Source organism: Vespa mandarinia, chromosome 14, assembly GCF_050613455.1.
Source record: "Vespa mandarinia isolate Hongniang chromosome 14, ASM5061345v1, whole genome shotgun sequence".
In the NCBI taxonomy this organism is placed as follows: Eukaryota; Metazoa; Arthropoda; class Insecta; order Hymenoptera; family Vespidae; genus Vespa; species Vespa mandarinia.
This window is the reverse complement of record NC_140823.1, coordinates 2,028,977-2,052,500: the sequence shown is the minus strand read 5'-3', so window position 1 is coordinate 2,052,500 and position 23,524 is coordinate 2,028,977. Positions and strand designations below refer to the sequence as shown.

Sequence of the window (23,524 nt, the reverse complement as noted above, 5' to 3'; positions counted from 1 at the left end):
GTTTGCATAGAAAACGAGATCCTTAGAAAGGAAGCATAGACACGTTTCGTAGATACGCATGATTTGTCACCTTACCGTAAGAATATAAACAACATTATTTCTTTGTTACCAATCGTATCTCATCGTTTCACTCATCGTATCTCCTTGATTCGCTTCCTCTCGCCTTCGTCTAACTATTATTATTTTTCCCTTAAATCCTGAATCTTAAATTCAAAAATTGAGACTCAAGGATAATTCTCTCTCTCTCTCTCTCTCTCTCTCTCTCTCTCTCTCTCTCTTCCTTTCATTCTTCTTTCGACTTTTCTCAAAAGTCTAATATTTTTCTCTTTTATTTTTTTTTTCCTATAGACATGAGGATCCCATGATCCTACAGCTACAACGTAAATATATACGTACATAATATATATATATATACCTTCGTTCATTTGTGACTTCTTCGTGTAGTGGGGATAGGTAAGGTAGGTAGGTAGATAAATGAAGGGAAGTGAAGAGGGTGTGGGATGGGAGGGAAGACGGGAAGAAGATAGGAATTTCAAAATGTTACATGCCCGCGATAGTTCTTACTCAAGAAGCGCGTATAGACAAACTGTGTGGTATAAAGTTTGCCTCGTTGAATCACATAGCACTGATAATTACGTAATATTAAGCAACGCGCCGAGTATTGCGACAAACACGCCGTGTTGCTTTATCGGTCACCACTGTGTTGATATTCTCTCATTAAAAGACGAAAGAGAGACATAGAGATAGACAGAGAGAGAGAGAGAGAGAGAGAGAGAGAGAGAGAGAGAGAAATATCTCTCCCATCGTGAAGTTTCATTTAAAGGACATTATTTGTCGAACTTTGATACTTTCGTCTTTCCAAATTCGATAATGATGTGAAAGATCTTTAATGGGAGGGGATATAATACAAAACAACCGAGAGAATTTATTTTAGAATTAGATGAATTTTACGTTTTCGGCGGATTGAAAATGCTTGCGTAAAAAAAAAAAAAAAAGAAAAAAAAAGAAAGAGAGAGAGGAGAGAGAGAAGAAAAAAAGAAGAAAAAAGAAAAGAGAAAAAAAACCATGAAAAAAAGAGGAGGAGGATGGGAAAAAAAATGATAAAGACGTTCCTCAAAGAGCTACAGACGATTTGGCATTTACATGTTTGTGCGTATTAAGGATCGCCGCTCGTAAAATGTAGCACGAAATACGGTCTATGCAAAGTCTCTCTTAATTTACAATTAAAATTCGACACGGTCTCATACACAGGCGAGCTTGTGCACGTACGCACGTACACACGCACGCACGCACGCACGCACGCACGCACGCACGTACGCACGTACGTACGTACGTAATATGTACGCTCTCGCGCGCACTTAGAAAGATTTTATATGAAAGATCGTATATAGCTATGTACGGAGATAGGAAGCTTAGCTTGTTCTTTATCTGTAAAATCTCGAATGGGGAAGGCAAACGATCGATACAATTCGCGATCCTCTCGAATGCGTGTTCTCGCGTGACGAACGGCCGAGGTTACCGAAGGAGGTCAACCATCTGTAGGAATCGCAAAACGTTTCCTCGTTCCTGATTCCTAAGCGGCGCAGTTATGGCCTTTTCCGACGAAGTGGACGTTAACGTTCAATCGTCATCGCCATGCACGGGATCTCGTTCGTTCGGAACGCACGTGTACATATGTATGTACTATATAGACTATTATGCGATAGTTTAAGAGGAAGGAACATTGAGAGATACGCACGCTAGTTAGAAAATTACCTTGAAGAAAATCGATTTGTTCCATGTATGACAAGGCCCCTCTTCCCCCACCATGCCTCTCTGTCTTTTCCCCAAGGTAATCCAAAGAAAACTATTACGAGTCGATGATTTCTTTTTTTTCTTCTTCTTCTTCTTCCTCCTCCTACTCTTCTTCCACTTTATTCGAGGAATAAAGAACGTATTGATAATCGATAAATTTACTGATCTTTCCTGTACGCAATATTGATATTATTAGAACGATCATCGTTTCGATCCTGATTTAAAAAAAAAAAAATAAAAAAAAAGAAAAGAAAACAAAAAAAGAAACAAACAAATACGATCGTTTTACTATAAACTACTACCATATATCCGTGCACGTATTTCCATTCTCGATACGTACGAATCCGACGGTATCCATATTTTTATATTTACAAACTCGAATCTATTATCATCGTTATATCCTCAAAATGATCTCTTACATCACCGTAGAATAATAATATAAATATATAAACGTGTAGCCAAACTTATTATATATTCTATTATTATGACATTTCGAGTTCATCGGGCGATAATCATTGTATTACCTACAAAATGAACTGACACATTGATAAATCGAATTGAAACCTACGATCTTTTTAATCTTGATATAGCCGTCTAATCTTGTTTTTTTTTGTTCTTTTTATATGTTTTAGATGTGCTAAGAAGACGAATTATGGTGGCAGAATTTGTCGCCCGTCAGAGTGGATCGCCCATAAATGGTGAGACCGCCTGTCTGAATAGCAACATGCCGGCCAGCCACACAATGGCGCACGCAGGTCACGCTGGCCACGGTGGTCACGATGCTCACGGACCACTACCGCCACTTACACATCCGGCTCATCACGGTGCTCCTATTCAACAACAACAGCACCCACCGCAGCAGCAGCCGCAACAACCACCGCCGCCACCACCTCAGCAGCCTTCGCATCATCATCACCATCACCATCAGACGCAACAGCAACAACAACATCATCAACAGCAGCAGCAGCAGCAGCAGCAGCAGCAACAACAGCAACAGCAGCAGCAGCAGCAGCAGCAGGCGCAACAGCAGCATCAACAACAGCAGCATCTTCATCAAGACGCACAACAGGTGACACATCCCGAAAACTTCCCCCCGAACTTCGACATCAGAAAAGAGCTCTTTTCCCAGCGCAAACAGCGAGAGTTCATCCCGGACAACAAGAAGGATGACAGCTATTGGGACCGGAGGAGACGCAATAACGAGGCGGCCAAGCGGTCGCGTGAGAAGAGGCGATTCAACGATATGGTACTCGAGCAGCGTGTCATGGAGCTGAGCAAGGAGAATCACATACTGAAGGCGCAACTCGAGGCAATACGCGACAAATTCGGTATATGCGGGGAATCCGTTATAAGTACGGAACACGTGTTAGCTGCTTTACCCGCGGAACCACCAATAAGCGTCAAGAGGGCGAAACTACCGGCCTCAGCAGCCCTCCTTTATGCGAGAACACCAAGTCCCGTTCACACATCGGTCATCCATCAGCCAGTTAGCGGTGCCAGATCGCCAAGATCACCGGCACAGCTTTACGTTCCCGAAACAACCGCTTATCCGGAAACGGAAAGCTTCCAATATCCTTATCCGCATCCAGCGATGCATCTCGATACGACGAGCGCATTGAATTTGTCGCGCGGACGAAGAGCACAATCGCCCTTCGAGTTGTCCTCCGGTAGCGGCGATGAGGGTGGACCACAATTGATAGTGAATTCTTCGGCTAATAACAGTTTACCGCACAAACTCAGGCATAAATCGCGTATAGGTGACAAGGACGCAGCAAGTGCTCTATTAGCGTTACAAGGAATAAAACAGGAGCCAGGACCGAGAGCGTCGCCGCCATGGGACAATGAGGGTTCCAGCGACGAACGAGATTCTGGTATATCATTGGGAGCCGAATGGACTGGACCAAGCGTGGCTACCGTCCCGGAAAGTGAGAGGGAAGTCAAGTCAAGGCTCGATCGTCTTGCATCCGAAGTTGCCTCATTGCAGTCCATATTGCGCCTTGGCAAGCCAACCGACAGTCTTATGGCTGGACACCCATTGCCAACTAACGCAACGACACATAATGGGCCATGAACGAATGTCATCATTTTTGTTCTGTTTTTTTTTTTCCTTTTTTTTCTCTCTCTCTCTTTTCTTTCCTTTTTATTTTATATACGAGCTTGTGCCGACGAAATTTATCCTGTTCGAACTATCGTGTTTTTATTATCTATCTTCGAGATGCGAAGTTGAAATCGATTCGATCACGAGGTCCGTTCACGTCCCGACGAACTTTTGTTTTTTTTTTTAAAAGGACGTACTCGTCGATCGGTTCTCTCGAACGAAAGAACACGAACGGAGGGCGAAAGGGAGGGCGGGAGGAAGAGAAAAGGGTGACCGATTCCTTCATCCAATGTCGATTATTCGCAAAGCGAAGAAGCATCGATTTTCTCATATTAGCGGAAAAATGAACTCGATTCCCGGAGCTTCTCTTTCTCATTCATTCGCTTTGCATTCGATGATTATTTGTCGAGAAAGGATGGAGAAGAAAGAGGGGGGGAGGAGACCCTTTGCCGGACGGATATTCCCTCTCTCTCTCTCTCTCTCTCCGTGTTCTCCCCTCTCTCCATTCCTTTCCTCTTCTCTTTCCTTCCCTTTCCTTCCCTTCCATCCCCTTTCCATAATTTTCCCCACCAAGTCGCCGTCGTCGTTGTCGACGTCGTCGTCGTCGCCGTTGTCGTCGTCGCCGTTGTCGTCGCCACCGCCCCCTCCCCCTCTCTCCCCCGACCGACCCACTTCGCCCTCCCTCCTCCCCGTAATGCATCGACGATGCTGTCGCAAAGTAGTAACTGATAAAGGAACGAAATGATACGATATTTAGGTTACTCGTTATTATAATTATGTTTCTATAAGATCTTTAAGCTATTCGTTATAAATATTTTATTCATTATCGTTATTAGCGAGTTTGTTAATTTGGAAGAGTCGTGTATCGCTAAACACATACATACATATATGTATATATATATATATATAACTGTATAATACATATATATGTATATATATATGTATAAGATACGAAAGTACGAGTTCATTCGAATGTTATAGATCGTTTCTGAAGATTTAATGTAATATAAGTAAATGAATCCTTAAACGAAGACTTTCTCGTTTTGAAAATATTCTTATCGATTTTTCGGCGAGTATCGATGCAATACGTGCATCCATCATACGTATGTGAAAAAAAAAAAAATCTAAAGTGTAATTCATGACATTTTAGAAGGAAGAATCGCAACGAGAGTCATTATTTTTTCTATACCCGCGTGAATTTCTTTTCTTTTTTCTTTTTCGTCCTTTCTTTCTTTTTCTTTTTTTCCTTTTCTTCCTTTTTCTTTTTTCTGTTTTCTGTCCTTTCTTTTTTCTTTTTTTTTTTTTTCTTTTTTTTCTTTCTTTCTTTTTCTCTTTTTTATCCTATTCCTTACGTGCCGTATTCATCTAAGAGGATTTACTTTTAAATATAATAGAGAAGTTTTAAGCCGCTTTCGCATGAACATTTTCTATATGTATTACATAAATGTACTTCCGTTCTCTCTTCGACTTGTTAATACGATATCTCACAAACGTTACCATATATTTTGTGAATATAAATATGAAAATTTCATTTGTATAGAATAATAAATGTAAGAAAAATTTTATCCGACAAAATTATAATCCGTTCGATTTGAAACGTGAAAACGACGATTGGGAACGTTCGCGCGAAAGCGACTTTATTCTACGATTTAATATAATCGTGATCGCGCAACCGGCTATCTCACTACCACGAAAAGATACGTTTGAAAGTTAAATTTCGTATCGCGTCGAGATCGTTAACAGTGAAGCAATAGATAAGCTCTCGTTACGATATACCATCCATGAAAAGAATACCATTTTGATTTTCTTCATACGTAAATGCGTAGACCAATATATATATAAACATGTCGTTTAAACAAGAATAGATACGTGTATCATACGAATACACACTAAGTTGCCTTACTAGCAGTTTAGTCTATATAAATATATATATATGACACACGATAAAATCAAAAAACAAAAAAAAGATAATTATCATTATCTTGTTTTTCTTTTTTTTTTTTTTTTTTTTTCTTAGAAAATTCGAGCCTTTTTATACGTAAAAACGAATAAATGCATTCTATATGAAACGATACGAAATTGTTACGTTCGCCGAAAAAGGAAGAATGAAAGAATGAAAGAAAGAAAGAAAAAGTAAATGAAATAAATCGATCAATAAAGCAAAATAAAACTCTCTGAGCTTTCTTACGAGAAATCTTCGTGATCGTGTATTTAGAATCGTTTTCATTATAATATTGTAATAATTTTATCGTAAACGTTTCTTTTTTTTTTTTTTGTCTTTTCGCCCTTTCGCCCTTCGTCCCTACGCACCTCATCATCCATCCACCTTCTCGTGACTGTTTTTTCTTTTATTAATTTTTCTATCTATCGATGATCGTAAACGAGATGCGATCGCGCGCGCATATATCTACGTATTTAAAAGGATCGACAATTATTAATCATGCAGATTCAGAAAGCATGTATACATATATACACTGTAGAATTACGCAACTGCAGTTTGTGCTTTGCGCAGCACCGTTTCAATTTTATTTATCAAAATATCGGCAAAAATTTTTTAAATATCATCATCGGACCTTCGTTATAAGCCGAAATTCGTCGTCAATCTTTAAACCGATATTTAGGATCAAAGTATTAAGTGAGCCTATAGTTATATATTAAAAACGTAAATAAATAAATAAATATATATATACATATATATATATATATATATATATATATATATATATATATACAAATTAATGTATTTTTCGATGTCGCGATTATGGCGAGCGGTTATTATTTGCAAATTGTCGATTTGCCGTATGAATAAACCAGTTTCATCGAATCGAAACGAAGAAATGTGTCGTCGTCCGTTATACGTCTCATTTACAATGCAATGAAAAAAAATTTTTTGTGAAAACAAAATTGAATGTTTTCGACCAACGAATGACTGATTTTCGAGAGAAAGGCGGACGAATTTTGCAAAATGTAAAAAAGTTATTTGGAATATACGTCCTATTAAAAAAATTTACATATGCCTCTGTGTCTAATATATAACGTATTGTATACATAATACATGTACATAATAAGTCATAGTAATATTCGAACACTTTATGAAATTAAATGACGCGTATATTTTTATTTTTCTTTTTTTATTTTTTTTTTTTGTTTTTTTTGTTTTTGTTTTTTTTTGTTTTTGTTTTTTAGACTAATCGCAAGCAAAGTGTTCTAAAGATTGTTTAGTGTACCTATATACAATATAATTTGTGTGGCTACATATAGTATATGAAAGAATTGAAGATAAAAATTATTTTTACAAATACAAAATGAGATTCTTTTTTATGATATTTCGCCGAGAGATTTTATAAAAAAGAAAATAATAATAATAATAAAGGAAAAAAATTATAATAACTGATCGATTTTTCTGTGACAAAATAAACATATAAGAGACAAGGAGATCTACAAAATATTATTTCTTTAAGCTTTAGATAGCAAGTATAAACAAAAAAAAAAAAAAAGCAAAAAAATTCTCATTTTGTACCTTTAACATTGTTAAAATAAAAAACAAACTATTTTTTCTCTTGTTTCTTTTTCTTTTTTCGTATTTTTTTTTCATCGTCATACTTCATTGATAACGCACTAATTATTTTATTTTCCACGTTATTCCATTTAAAAATTATACACGGGGCATTTTGTTTCTAGATAAAACGAAAAATTAATTTTGAAAATTACAGTTTGACGAATACGTAAGGGGAAAAAAAAAGAAATAAAAAAAAATGAAAATGAAAAGTAAAGAAAAAAATAGAAGGAAGGGAATAGAAAAATGAAAGGATAAGAAAAAAAAAAAAGAAATTTAAGAATTTGAGCCATTCGAAATACCATATGTTTTGCTATGATTGATACGAACGAATCGACCAGTTTGTACGATTTTTTTTTTTGGCGTCGACGATTTAACAGTGATCAACATTAACCGAAAGCCATCATTGTAATTACGAAGCGTACCTTTATTTATTATTACACCGACCGCCTATTTAACGAAAGCGAACGATCGCGATCGACGATTAAAATTGATCGATCTAAACGTAACCAAGACGTAACGAACGATACTTGAGAACGATCAATATCGTCGATCAATTCGTCGTTTGAATCACTTCCAAAGCAGATCGGGGAGACACTTGATTTGTAAACACATTCATTAAGATTTATATATATATATATTTATATATATATATATATATAAAAGAAAAGAAAATGAAAAAGAAAAAAAAACACATAAACACACCTAACAAGACTGTTTATTATAATCGGCGTTATTCGCGTAAAGATCTCGCAACGATTTTCTTATTTTCTCCTTATCTCTGTCTCTGTCTCTCCCTTTTTCTATCTTTGATATTCTTTTGTCTTGTTCTTCCTTTTTGTTCGTGTTAATATTTTTTTGTAATTTTTTTTTTTTTTTTTTTTTTTTTAATTGAACGCTCTGCATTTCGTACGCCACGTTATATTGTATATATGCATAAATAGTATACGCCAAAATTCTGTGAATGACAGTCGAAATGATGCCGTTTACCAAAAGATTCATTAATAAGACAGGCTATCAAAAGGAAAAAAAAAAAAAGGAAAAGAAAAGAAAGCAAAAGACATTACAGAAATAAAAAAAAAAAATCATGCTTAGAAGTAACGTCCAAAAATTGTAAACGTTGTATTTTGATTATTTAAAAAATATCAACCCGCGTGCTCGAGGACAAGCAGCGTATGCACGAAAACAAACACACATACACGTAGAAAAATACAAAATAAATATGATCTTAGCAATAAAATTCTGTTCTTCAAAAGATCGCTTCTTATTCGTAAAGAAAAAGAAAAATAAAAATAAAAATTAAAAAAAGAAACATGAAACAAGTAACGTGTAATGTTCGTGTTAATTCTATTTTGTTTTTCTTTTATTTTTTTTTTTTTCTTCTTGTGTCTCCTTCTCTCGTTCGAACGTCATAATCGACGAACAAAAAAGAAAAACTTTGGATTTGTTCAATTCGACAATTCAAAGAAGAGAGATTTACAATTTTGAAAAATAATAATAATAACGAGCGAAATATATTGTCATTAACTTTCTTCTTCGTCCGCAGTTTGTATAAGAATGAAAAAAAAAAAAAATAATACGATAGAGTGGATATTAAATAATTAATAGATTAATTGCTGTATAATATTACCGTGAGTGCCTACTAAATACATACATACATATATACATACACATATATATATGTATATATATATATATATATATATATGTATACACACATGTATATACGAGAGATAAGAGTTGAATGTATCCATCCCTCTGTGTTACACTTTAATGAATCCAGAATTGATTAATTTTATAGCCCTCTAAAAAACTAGGCAAAGTAAGCACGTAATAAAATGAAAAACCGTGTGATTAAGAAGGAAGAGAAGTAAAAAAGAAAAAGAAGAAAAAAATAGTACGGTTGAAGATAAAAAGTCAATGGGACTACAATGTGAAAGAACAAAAACATATACATATATGTATTGTTATAATATATGTATGCGTGTCGTTTTTATGAAACTTCGCAATGCGGGGAAATAATTTTAACGCGAACGATGTGTCCTTGTAGTCGAGGAAGAATAAAATAGATCAATATCAATATCAGACGGCTTCCTCTCGAACAATAAAGGATCGGTAAATCTTGGGTGTCGACGTACGTAATGTTTATGTATATATATATATAATTATGTATACATATACATAAAGTAACAAAATGCACTTTTGCCAAAAAGCACGCTAGTCGTGCCGTCGAATGGCGTACATTTTTTCAAGGGACGTTTTAAAAAAAAAAAATCGGCCGGAGAAGGAATTTCGTTACCCTATTGTTGTAATAATAATAATAATAATAATAATAATAATAATAATAATAATAATAATAGTAATAATAATAATAATAATAATAATAATAATAATAATAATAATAATAATAGTAATAATAATAATATTAATATTAATATTAATATTAATAATAATAATAATAATAATAATAATAATAATAATAATAATAATAATAATAATAATAATAATAATAATAATATTAATAATAGTAATAACTTGCGGGTGTATTCAAGACAGTTCCTACATATACAAATGCTAAAACAGAGTTAGGTGGTCGACTGTTGTCTATTAAAATATGACGATGATGATGATGATGATGATGATGATGCTGATGATGATGATGAAAATGATTACGACTACGATTATGTATGATGACGAGGAGATATCACGATTCCAATGTAAGCTTCTTGATTTTCCTTTCTCCGGCTGTTCCGGAGTTGTATGTATTTTAGATTTAAGAGACATATCCACAGCGTGTAGTGTACTTGTATATGAACTATCAAAATAAATATTTTCAATGTTTTTCACAATATTTGATAAAATTTTTATTAAATCATTAAACAATCCTATCTATTTCCATGAATCAAATGACAATGCGACAGTCATATTATTCATTTCATTTATTAATTTTTAAATGATAATGCAAAAAGAAAATCAATGGCTAACTCTTTAATCTTTTATTCTTTATTATACATATTTTGACGAAATTCATTTTTTGCCTATATATTTTTTATATATTTATATTTTCCACGTCATTTAAGCGTGAGATAACTGCATGATTCCATTCATATATCTAATCACATATACATTATTTTATATTAATATCCTTATTCTCTCAGTATACAAGTGTTCTCTTTTCTTTTTTTTTCCTCTCTTTTTCTTTTTTTTTGCTGTAACGAATCTTTTTATTTTATTTTAATTTTTTCATTTTTTTTTTTAGCTTTTTTAGTTTTTTCTTTTTTAGTTTTTTTTTGTTTTTGTTTTTTTTGTAAAAGTTTTTCTTTCCAATGTTTTCTCTATCTAATGCTTTTTATTAATCATTTATTTTTAAATAATTATGTATATTAATAACCGGAAATAGTATAATATATATATGTATATATATATATATATTATATAAATAATCAACGTTTCTGCACGTGCAAAGAACAAATAGCATTTTGCATGATATATAATTTCCTTCGTTATTTTATATATGAATTATATATAACTATTAATTTTTGTTCCGTTAAATTTTTATTATTTATTATATTCCTCTAATACCAAGCCGTATATTTCATATTTTAATCGATTGATTTCAAATGATACAATCATTAAAATAAAAGTACAAAACAAAATTGATATAAACGTATTAAATATAAATATTGAAAAGGTACTTAAAGTACCATATATTCTACGTTCATAATTGATAAACACAAATTATTGTTAATATATTAATTTCTAAACAATATATCAAATATAATAAATTATTGTTCGTAAAGCACAAATTTTCTTTTTATGAATAAAAAGCAATATTAAACGCAATAAAATCAAACATTCATAATGTTTTCGCATTAAAACTTTTAAATTAAATAATAACAGCTTAGCTGTACATAATAATATGAAGGAACGTTCTGAATGTTAAGTTTCTTCTCGTTAAGAGATCTAATTTTTCTGCGTGTTTTAAGAAGTACATAAAAAAAAAAAAAAAAAAAAAAAAAAAAAGTATTCAGAATAAACAGCAAACATTGTACTTAATAAATCTCATGTCCTTAATAATATTTTATCACCTCGATATCGATTACTTTCGTTTTTTACATTTAGTTCTACCACGACGTCGACGCGAGGAATTAGTACGAGTATCAGCTTTCTTCGAAGACCTAGAAACATTATAAAAATTAGCATCCATATATATGTATATGTAGACATATTATATTTCATCATACACGTATATAATAAATATATTTCAAAGATTATAAAATATTAATTGACCTATATAATCCTCGTACCAATGAATATTTCTATTCTTTAACTACAATTCATTTACTTACAAATTAATACATATGTATCTCTTTCTTCGTGGTAAGACATTTTGAAATCAATTCAGATAACCTTCCTTTTTTACGTTGTATTTCAAAAATTATAAAATATTAATTAATCCATATACATACCTGTGAACTCTACTCACTGATACGGATGTATGTTTCTTTAATGTAAGATGTTGCTGAACCAATTCAGCTAATTTACCTTGCTGCGCTAACATTGAAAGAAAAGTACAAATAAATTCGTCATAATTATGCGTCCTTCGGCAATCATCAATCTGAAATATTATATAATGAATATTTTAATATTTTTATGATTGATAATAATTTCGAAATATTTATTAACTAACTTTATATTTATTTCTTTTATCATTTTCATCTTTCAAACTAGTCTCACAAGTATTTATCTCATGTTCTAAATTTTTCAATAATGCTAAAAGATCCTTAGGAGCAAATGTATGCGGTTCAAAAAGTTCCGGATATTTCGAACATAATTTTGGATCGATTTTTTCAACTTTCTTTTCTTCCGTCACAGTATCGCCATTGCTGGTTTTTACACGAGCATGTGGTATTCTTACTTCTCCTGATAAACAGACTTTTTTATGTAAATGTCCGCTGTCTGAAACCAGTCTCTTTCCGTTTATGTTAATGTTACCAAGAGAACGACCTAGCAATAAATTGATTTTTTATTATTATTATTATTATTATTATTATTAATCATTTTTAAAAAGCAATCATATTTTAATTTATCGTTTTCATTCGTATCAAATGTCTTATTTACTTAAACCTGCTTCGTTCTTTTCATCCCCAGCCACTCTGATAACGACGAATTTTTTAAAATCTTTTGTTGATGTTGGACTGCTCTGACCTGAATTCCAGCCCCAAGCTGTAAACAATTTTTTTAATTTTCTAGAAATTTAACTTTTAAAAAATAAAAAAGATATATATATATATATATATATATATAAAGAAAAATATAGAGAATATCAAATGATATATTTTATCTGGTAAAAGAAAATTTACCTATGAGAGATTTCGTTTTAAGTATAATATTGCTTTTATTATACTTCCGATAAATATTGTAATAAATTTTCAACTAATCCCAAATAACTGATATATATAAGGAAACTATAAACAGTTAAAATCAGAACGGTCGGATAACGGATAACTGTTCTTTGGAAGGTGTCAAAGAAAACATACTAACCACGTGGTAGAAATGTGTGAAGAGTATATAAACTAAAAGCACAAGACCCATGAATTGTAGTCTTACATATAATTTTAACGAGAGTGGTGATAGTTTAACATGATATTCACAATCATTTTTTTCTACTTATTTTTTATCGTGATAAATTCTTCAAAATGCCCAGAATTCAAAAGACCTCATGATACAAATTGTGCTATGTTTTACAACTGTATTAATTTACCAATTGATGGTTTTGTATGGGTTCCATCAAGGTGCAATGATAATTTGGTAAATTATCTTAATATCTACAAAATATATTTTTTGAAGTGAATTAGTTTTAGCATTTAAAAACTTTTTTTTATACTTCCTTTATGCATTCAAATATTATTATATGTTTAGGTATTTCAACCATATTTAAAAACGTGTGTTCTTCCCAGTGATACTTGGTCATGTGATCATTTAAAAAATAGATCATTTTCGAAAACAACAAACTATGAAAATTCTAACCAGATTGATGATCAAAATTATACACGAATAAATTCAAAGTTTCTTGTAAGTGCTCATGCATATAATACATATAATTCTAATGAAACCTCCACTTTGTCAAACAAATCATCATCCATGGATCTACATCCACCTATTAAAATTGAAAACACTATTATATACAAAAAAGATAGTAAATATAATAATAATAATAATAATAATAATAATAATAATAATAATAATAATAATAATAATAATAATAATAATAATCATAATCATAATCATAATATTATAAATCCAATGACAATCAATAAAAAAGAAGAAAATTACATATATAAGTACATAAATAAAAAAAATCAAATGGCATTACCATTTATGAGCAAAAGTAAAAATCAGATGCAAGATCATTATGTCTGGATAAATCAATTAATTAATCGTTTAATAATTTACAAAGAACTCTTGTTATCTTTGGATCAATTAACATTACCATCAGTTGATTTTATGGAATATAATAAACCTGTTGAACCATCTGAATCACCTGAATATAATAAAAATATTCCAAATATATTACTGAAATATCTTATTCGAGAATATACGTTTCGAACTAATTACCATAATATTGTTGAAAGTACTATTAAATTTCAAAATTTCTCTGATATTGGAAAGCATAAGATATATAACAGTGATATAAAATCTTCTATAGATAATATCATAGAAAAATGTAATAAAACCAGAGAAAAAATCGTACATAAGATGGATGATAATAATGTAAACACTGTTAATAGCATAATTATGATTACCGATAATTTTGGAAATAAAGAATATATGACAGTAGAAAAATATAAATCCATTGCTTATAAAATAAAATCAAATTCTATACATTTTATACCATGCATAAAGGAAATACGTTTTGCAAATAAAAGTGATTGCATCAAATATTATACATGTGAACCATTAGAAGCACATATAAAAGAATTTACTTGTCCAGATAATACAGCTTTTAATGAGTACACAAGAATTTGTGATACTCATAAATACAAAATATGCAAAGAAAATAAATCTGTATTTACTGAATTATCTTTAATAAATAATACAGAAACTAATAATTCTTTATCTAATAATAATATATATGATAAAGGAAAAATATGTAAAGAAATTGGAAAAACGATAGATCCTACTTCGGATAGATATTATTATATATGTTATTTTTCAACAAGAATACCAACAAATATTAAAGCAGTTCGTATGAGATGTCCAAATAATTTGAAATTTTGTAAATCAAAAAAATTATGCACTACAAGACAACTTTGTACGAATTAAATAAAGATATATTTTAACTAGAATGTAATAAAATAATATCTTTAGATATTTATTATTAGTAAATACTTTTACTTACCTTGAGTTGGTGAATTAAATGCAGATCCAATTTCAGAAGATGTATCAGTACTTGATGAACTGTGGGCTGGTGAAGTTTGGATTCGAAGTGGAGTAGCATAATCTAAAGCACACATCACTACCTTCTCCACGCTATAATAGATATATATATATATATGTATTATCAATAAAAAATAATTATATTTTCAACTTGTAATCTTAGCAATTTATTTGCATCTGTAACACTAATGTTACTTAACCTCGACTCTATTTTAGTAGTACCGATATTTGAACTTGATTCTTCAATATCAACTGTAGTATCATTATTCCTTTCAATAGATGGAGTAGAAGATTCATCTCTTTCTGTTTTATTGGGTAATAAATTTTCTTCGTCTACCTTATTTTTTCTATCATATGATTTTTCTATTTTCTCAGCATCATTTGTTGTTTTTTCTGTTCCATTATCTTGATGGCTTAACTTTACAAGTTGCTGTAATGCTTCCAAAACTATTTGTCTATTGGTTTTCAACATGGTTAATTTATGTGAAATGGCTAAACGACGGTCAGGAACAACAGCCATTAAATTAAATCTTATATCCTGTAATTGTTCTCCTGTTGCCATACCTAAACGATCTGTTATAACTCTTCTAAATTGTTCTGTCCATTCTTCGTGTTCTTTCCATGGTCCATGATCCATAGGATAAGGTTTTAAACCATCCAATTCAAAGAGTCTACCATTTATTGGTACATAACTTACAAAATGAAATGCTTCACCAGTAAATCTACCAGTTGAAACTCCAGTATTTTTATCTTGGCGTCTTTTAGCTTGCGGCATTGCATGCGAATTGTGAGCACAAGCTAATTCTGGTGTATTACCTATTGCCCATCCTTTATTTTCTGGGCACATACCAGACGTATGCAATTTTAAACGCGATAAAGTTGTGCCCAAATGAATATTTGGACAATTCAATAAAACGGATAGTAATGCATGTGTTGCACAACTATTAGGGACAACCTATATATAAATATATTTATATAATAGTATATTTAGCAATAGTAACATTATTTGTTTAGATTATAGAGTTTATTTCATTATATTATTGCTAAATATATTATTTTTGTTTTCTCTTATAATTAAACTTATAATAAATAAACTAAACCTGTTGTGCAAAAAATATGTTATTCACGATGTCTTCATCTTTCACAAAACTTTCGGTCTGTTCTACAACTTTACGTCTTGAACGTCTTTCTTCTATCCAACGAAATAAGAATATAAAACCATAAACAGGTCCTTCCAAAGATTTTTGTAAGTCATATATCTCTTCAACTTGTACACCTTTAACACCAAAGTCTTCTAACAGAAGTGTAAACAATCCTAATAAAATATAAAAAAAATTGGTCATAATTAATGTAGACAGTTTTTTAATGTAGACATATTAAATATATATAATAAATATTTATTTATATTAATTTATTAAATACTTATTAAACATTCCAATCATTGTTTGTAGATACTAATATAAATACTATTTATAATTATTTATTCATATTAATTTATATTAACATTTAAATAGATTTAAACATCCAATCAAGCATTAATGTATGTGTTTGAGCATAGCATCTGATATCAAGTCACATATTAAAATGTACAATACATTTGATATATTTTACATCCTTCAATCAATAGTTGTTTAATCAATTCATTGTTTTAAATTTCTAGTTTTTTTATACAGATCATTAATTATATTTTATTTTCAAAATTATTGACCAAGTCATTTCTTTTTTTTGTTTACATGTTACATTAATTGCAAACACAAATATAAAAGGTAATAATTAATAATATCAATCTGTAATATCATATCAAATACAATTTGAATACAAAGAAACTTAATGTGTGTGTGTGTGTGTGTGTGTGTGTGTGTGTGTATGTATGTGTCAATTATAACATATAAAACTTTTAAATTATTTTTTATTATATTCACTAATAAATCATATATACCTGGATCACTTTCAAGTTCTAGCCAACCTTCTGTTAATCGATTAATATCAACAGGCATCCTGCATACAATTTTAAATCCGTTTTACGTATTAAAATCGTACACTTTTATAATTTTAACCTTATAGTGTCAGTTAAAAGCACCATTTTACATCAAAACATGTATCACGTGATGATGTCACGTGATGATGGCAGACATTTCGAGAGAAATAGATAGACGTAATATTATTGTATAACCATCTTTATTATTATATTATATGGCTAATATAATATAATACGTTTTATATACATTACTTTCGTAGAAAAGAAGTTAAACGTACGACTTAAACACATTTTTATTATATTATTTATAAAAATATCTAAATTACTATAGTGACAGATATAATAACACAAAGTACATTCAAACAATCAAAATAAATACTAAAATCATTGTTAAAATATATTTAAAAAGAAAAAAAAAAAAAAAAAAAAAAAAAAGAAAAACAAAAAAAAATTATTCTTATTATTATAAACTTATATTTATATGCATGCAAAAATAATATCATTCCATTTAAGTAAAAAAAAAAAAATTAGTCCCATTATAAGTCTCCCATAAATTTTTATATGCAATAAAATTTTAGATGGAATAATTAATAGAACCTAATTTCAATTGCATTTTTATATAGGAAATTTTAAACGTTCGCTAAAGTTCAATTCTTCAACGAATTCTATTCAATCTTATTTATATATATATATATATATTATGTGACGTTACTATCCGTACTATTGACTTTTGACCTCTCGGCGTTGACGCTACTGGATTGGCGAATGCAGTCTACCATCCACCAATACTATTGCTGCATAGAATAATGCGAATTTCTAAGGCTGTTAATCATCTTTGGTTCACGCCAATGAGTACAGACGTAATTCTAAAAATGGCGATTATGGAGAACACTGAAATTGCATTAAATAGATACGAGAATGAAATAAGCACATTTAAATATATAACATATTTTACATTTATATCGCATTAAAGGCATATTAAAGATAATGAACTTTTCATTTTCGATATAATTAATTCGTTGTTTCATTCAAATTTATATTTTTATGTATGTTTAAGTTATTACGTGATATACTTAATGGTTTGTTCTCTGAAATGATGAAAGATATAGAATTTATTAATATTCAAAAACCTTCTTTTACACCAAGTAGAAATAGCTTACTGACAAAATTCCACGCAACAATCTTGAATAATCTGATAATATTTCCACTCAAAATAACATTTCATAAAAAAAAAAAAAAAAAAAAAAAAAAGATATATATGAATAAATAAATATATATTTCCCCTAAAATATTCTTTTACTTAACCACGTCCATTAATTGTATTCTTTTTAATTAAGAGGAATAACTGTAAATATTATAATCAATATATTTGAAAATATTCAAAAAATTTTGTTTAATAGAATAGGCAAATATATACCAAAATTTGGTTTTATATACAACTATGCACATGATATATGAGAAATATTGTACAAAAATAATTTCTACAATTTACTTTAACATTATTACGTATTAATTTACTCAAAATATAACTTTTACTCAAATGATTGTTCTTCTTCTGGACTTAATGCATGTTCGACGCTCTGTTGTGTTACAAAGACATTTTGCGTCTTATTTGTCATATTTGCTTGCTGAAAAATTATGTGTTATAATATAAAAAATATTTTCTGATTTAGAATATTATGTATAACATAATATATACACTATATATAATTACATACCTGTGTGACAGATGTATTTGTATGACTGCTATTAGACATACACACAACAACCAATTTAGGCGCCACATTTTGCAAATGTGATTTTTGTGAATTTACATTAGTTTGTGCAATTTTTACTTGTTGTTGTTGTGTCTGAGATTGCTGTTGTTGTATCGTACCACTATTTATATTTGATGCGGTAGGCGTTTGAGATCGAGATTGCAAAATAACAAATTTCTGACCTCCACCAGTTGTGGTTGTATTACCAGTTCTACTTGTACCAAGCATTATCGTTCGTCCTGCTTGTTGACCAGGGTTCGAATTTGACACTGAAACATTTTCTAATAAGAATAAGATAAAAACAAGTTATATTGTATTATAAATTATATAAAATATAAATCTGATATATATATTCTCTTTCTGATAATATTTATTAATCTGATTTATTTTCTTATTAAAGGATAAACTGAAAATATTTGAAATTAAAAATTGAAAATTATAAATTGAAAAAATGAAGATATTTAAAATTAAGATAAAAAAATCCATGTAACAATAACATTAATTACCTGTTTGTACAAGAGTCTTGGTAGTACAAGTAGGTCCCTGTTGCTGAGTTGTAGTTAATGTGGTAGTTGTAGCAGTTGATGCTAAAGCTGTTGGTTGTGTTCGAGCTTTAGCAACTGCTGCGCATAAGGCTGGTCCTATGTAACCATAATCCAATTTATATTCTTCAACATAATCTGGTGCTGTTCGTACTGTTTTTAAAACAGGTGCTACTGATTTCTGAAAATAGCCAATTCTTATCTTATAGACAATCTTAAAGAAAAAAAAAAAAAAAAAAAAAAAAAAAAAAAAAAAAAAAAAAACATTGAATATTTATATTATATTTTTTACTTTCTGAAAAAAATTATTCTTGGTAAAAGCATAATTTCTAATTACTTTTATTAATTTGCAAAAAAAGAAATAATGATTATACTTACAACGAGTAATGATTTTATATGGCCAGCACCATTTTTATCAATGCTAGATAATCCTGGACCTTCAATACATGATTCAATGCGTTCAGAAATTGATTTCAATTTAGGTATAACTAATGCTTTTATCACCTCTGGACCTAATTCACATAATCCTTCGATTGCTCCATAGAGAGATGCTAGAGGTGTCTAAAAAAATTATCTTTATTAAAAAATTATTTTTAGAGATATTTATAGTATATATTTAATAAATTTATCTTACCTCTTTACATTTAGCTAAAGCTTGACTAAACATGCGAGTTACTCTAGTTTGTACATTATTTGTAGAAGTATTAAAGTTCTTGCATATTTGAGCCATGAGCCGAGAAGCAAAGTCTCGCAAAGCCCAATGATTATCAGCTTCTGGTCTCATACATAACTGACGTGAAACTATACAGGTAGCAACTGATGGTATTAACTCGTGAAGCTGTAATTTTATTTTATTAATGGATTAATAAAAAACAAAAAAAAAAAGAAACAAAAAAAACTTTCATATAAATAAATCAAAACAAATATTACACATAATAAACTACATACATATTTTTCAAGATATAGACTTGGATTATCAAGGAGTGCTTTAACCATACGCATAAGGTAGATAAGTAGTGCAAGGTGATTTTGCACAACATTAACTCGTACACCCTCTGCAATAAACGTACACATACGTGCTAACATCTCATGTAAACCTGGATCTGCAGACAATGATTGTAATGCTTCTGCTCTCCGAGCTTCATCAGAGCCAACACAAGCTTCCGTTATTTCCTTATAATATAGTTGTTGTTCTACACTTAATTCGTGAGTTGCCAATTGTTTAACATGTACAGTTTCTACATTACGTAATTTTTGACTTTTTCCACCACCACCTGGTTTTCCAGCGCCTATATTTTGATTCTTGTTAGTTAATTTGCTCGTAGGATCAACGCTTTCTAATTTTTGAGCTTCTGTAAAGAAAAAATTATTTTTGTTAGTCTTCCTTATAATGATATTAGCATATAATAAGTATATATGTGATAGCAATACATTAATATATAACAAATTGATTACCTTTAGATACAGGAGGTGGATTTTCTGGTATTGTTGGTTGTACACCATCTATACAAAGCCAATGTGCACGTAAGGTAATTTCTAAAGGTAATTTGGGCCATGCTTGTCCACCAGACATAGAAACAACTTCATTGAGATCTATTTCTTTTTCTTCTACAAAATGCAATTCACGACCACCACCAGAAGCAAAACGAAATGGTATATGATCTTTAGCAAAAAATCCATACGTTGGTTCAATATTTTTTATTTTTAATGCATGATCTATGTCATGAGTTGTCAAACGTTGACGCTTCCCATGTCTCATAAACTTTGCAGCGTCCTATAAAATTATAAGATAAGAATAATACAATTCAGTTGGCATATATATATATAGATATATATAAGATGTTGCAAGTACAAAAGGCAAACTTAAGATTGGTAAATGTTTTTTTCGAGAAATCGATTTATCACCTATAAGAAACAAGCCAATAGAATTTTTATATTGAGTTTGTCTTTTCTTTCCATATAAAATAAAGTTTAAAAAATATTGAATAACTTTTATGAACAATAGATTTACAAAAACATAGGACAAATTTCACTTGGTAATTATAATGGATCTTTGTTGAGTTCATCCCATTTTTACTTACAATGTCTCATTTATATTATCTATTATAATAATAGTATATAAAATTTGATATTATTTACTACTAACTTGTATGATTTCCTTGAGTCTATAACTGACATCTTCAGCTAAATCCTTGGCCGCTTCATCTGGAAAGTTTCCTACTCCTATACTCTCAGCAATCACTTTTATTGATTCTTGAGATAATGTTGTCCCATACATAGATTCATTTTCACTCATTGTTGATATATTTTGATTGTTACATTCCATATGATATACAATATAAACAACTATCTGTTTTATATAAAAATGATTTGAAGTAAATTATAATTTTCTTATTTAGATTAAATATTATATGTAAATTATTATTTCTTATTAACAGATAAAAGAAAATTATCTAATGGGATATTTATTTACAACACAATATTTTTAAATGATTATATTAATATTTCTATATAATATTCAAGATTATAATAATAAATATTTACCATATACACATAAATATTTGATTTTTCTCATATATTAATTGCATGAATGTGTGATATCAATGATTTATTCAATTAGTTAAATCAAATTGGATCACTTTTATACCCTTTTATTGACATATATATGATATTTTTCCATTTCTTACTTGTCGACGAATATCAAAATACATATTTACAAATATAATTAATACAAACTTGATAGTATCTTCTATTATAAGTTTCACTTAAAACAATCATTCAAAATTAAAGAACGTAACGACATCAACGGCATCAGCCATTGCACTAAATTCAACGATATTTAATTGAACATGAAAAACATTTTGACGTTGTGTAGTAGCGATATATTGGTTATAAAGAATTCTCTAAAACAGTTAAGTCGTCAGCGCCGCCTAACGGGGATATGTATAAACATATGGCGCTTAATATGAAATTTATTCGTTTCATATATACAGTAGAAAGTAAAACTCTTCTAATCGATGGAACACAAAAGGAAAACAATATTATAAATATTTTATTTGAACAATACATAATTATAAAAAAAAAAAAAAAAAAAAAAAGAACTTATTTTTAACTATCTTTTTTAATATGAAGAAATTTTTGTATCGATCTGATACAAAAGCGAAATCTATAATTTCAAAGAATTTGAAAAACAATATCGAAACTTTTACTAATAAAATTTCCAAATGAATCCAATTGTTGCTCAATGACATTCTTTAAATTAGTAAATATGAAATATTTAACAAATAAAAATTGTATAAAAATTTTATACAGCTTATCGCTAAACATAATTTATATTTTTCTAAAATTCTTATAAAATCGTCATATAATAAATATGAAAATTAATTAAAGTAATTAATAATTGAAAACCACCATGTCCCTTAATATGCATAAAATCTAAATATAATTAGTTCATAATTTTGTCGATAGTTGTCAATCCATGGAAATGTAATAATTAATTTAACATTTTAAGAATCTGAACCTTGTTCTTCTTTACCATCGCTTCTTTCTTTACCAAGTTCTATCATAAAATTGTCATTTTTATTTCACACACACATATATATATATATATATATATATATATATATATAAATTTATATATATATATATATATAAATTTATATATATAGTATATAAATATATATATATACATAAACGTATGTATTTATTCATTCAAATCTCAATTTGTAAATTGCTAAATTATTTTTGAACGATTATCGATAATAGATTAATCTCTTTTCTAAATCATTTCTTTCGATTTATATATTAATTTCATATTCTAATCTTAACACCCGTTAGATACTATTGTTGTCCTTTGAACGTTCTATAATGAAGCATAAATTATAAATTACTAAAATAATTTATTTATAATATTTTCTAAGTGTATTTCTTTTTTCTTTGTTACACTCATTTCCTCTCTCTCTCTCTCTCTCTCTCTCTCTCTCTCTCTCTCACTCTCTCTCTCTCTCTCTCTCTCTGTCACTCTCTCATCATTTCCGCGATACAAATGTGAGAATATATGAATTTATAATAATTATTTATTTATACCGATCGTTACTTTACTTATATTATATACTTTACTACATACATTATTAAAATGAAAACAGTATAATTTTTATCAATGTTATCATATAAAAAAAAGATATAAATTATTATTGTCAAGAATTTCTTCAAATCGTTTTTTCAGAACTAATAATCATCTACTCGTTTATATGCCCGGCATCAAACGTATTTGATTTTTCAAGACAATATGATTTTCCTTAAACCGATAATATTTCTAGAATACATACTTCTCGATTTTGCATTTTGTAAAATTACTGA

At 29.5% G+C, this 23,524-nt stretch overlaps 4 protein-coding genes across 10 annotated transcripts in view; 2 read left to right on the top strand and 2 right to left on the bottom strand.

The window, feature by feature from the left end:
- LOC118440230 (uncharacterized) overlaps positions 1-10,289 on the top strand; it is a 32,266-nt gene extending 21,977 nt beyond the window's left edge. The window contains exons 1-3 of one of the 5 annotated variants that reach the window (XM_085661169.1): positions 1,066-1,676; positions 2,427-2,863; positions 2,924-10,289. In XM_085661169.1, the coding sequence (XP_085517295.1) occupies positions 1,589-1,676; positions 2,427-2,863; positions 2,924-3,865 (1,467 nt within the window). In that variant the 5' untranslated portion in view covers positions 1,066-1,588 and the 3' untranslated portion in view covers positions 3,866-10,289. Of the gene's footprint in view, positions 77-1,065; positions 1,677-2,426 lie in introns of those variants that run through there. The other 4 variants (XM_085661171.1, XM_085661168.1, XM_035862956.2 and 1 more) reach the window with 4 other exon arrangements.
- A 636-nt stretch (positions 10,290-10,925) lies between these two features.
- Positions 10,926-17,060, bottom strand: calypso (ubiquitin carboxyl-terminal hydrolase calypso). Of its 2 annotated transcripts, none has more exons than XM_035862953.2 (8): positions 16,828-17,060; positions 15,989-16,203; positions 15,089-15,843; positions 14,851-14,981; positions 12,576-12,674; positions 12,139-12,455; positions 11,918-12,066; positions 10,926-11,626 (listed from the first exon to the last, which is right to left on the bottom strand). In XM_035862953.2, exons 1-8 carry the CDS (start codon positions 16,883-16,885, stop codon positions 11,548-11,550), a joined length of 1,803 nt encoding a protein of 600 aa, XP_035718846.1. In that variant the 5' UTR covers positions 16,886-17,060; the 3' UTR covers positions 10,926-11,547. The 2 variants fall into 2 exon arrangements, with proteins under 2 accessions (XP_035718846.1, XP_035718845.1); XM_035862952.2 differs by having other exon boundaries at positions 10,978-11,626; positions 12,570-12,674; positions 16,828-17,052.
- Positions 13,065-14,937, top strand: LOC146872543 (uncharacterized). The gene is made up of 2 exons (XM_085661167.1): positions 13,065-13,259; positions 13,371-14,937. The coding sequence occupies exons 1-2, from the start codon at positions 13,092-13,094 to the stop codon at positions 14,772-14,774; spliced, it is 1,572 nt and encodes a 523-aa protein (XP_085517293.1). The 5' UTR covers positions 13,065-13,091; the 3' UTR covers positions 14,775-14,937.
- Positions 17,061-18,184: 1,124 nt separating the features above from the next.
- LOC118440010 (transcription initiation factor TFIID subunit 6) lies at positions 18,185-22,064 on the bottom strand. Of its 2 annotated transcripts, none has more exons than XM_035862429.2 (9): positions 21,710-22,064; positions 21,312-21,515; positions 20,621-20,939; positions 20,114-20,517; positions 19,800-20,003; positions 19,544-19,726; positions 19,130-19,346; positions 18,585-18,892; positions 18,185-18,494 (listed from the first exon to the last, which is right to left on the bottom strand). In XM_035862429.2, the coding sequence occupies exons 1-9, from the start codon at positions 21,710-21,712 to the stop codon at positions 18,399-18,401; spliced, it is 1,938 nt and encodes a 645-aa protein (XP_035718322.1). In that variant the 5' UTR covers positions 21,713-22,064; the 3' UTR covers positions 18,185-18,398. The 2 variants fall into 2 exon arrangements, with proteins under 2 accessions (XP_035718322.1, XP_035718321.1); XM_035862428.2 differs by having other exon boundaries at positions 18,186-18,494; positions 18,585-18,904.
- Between the last annotated feature and the right edge of the window lie 1,460 nt (positions 22,065-23,524).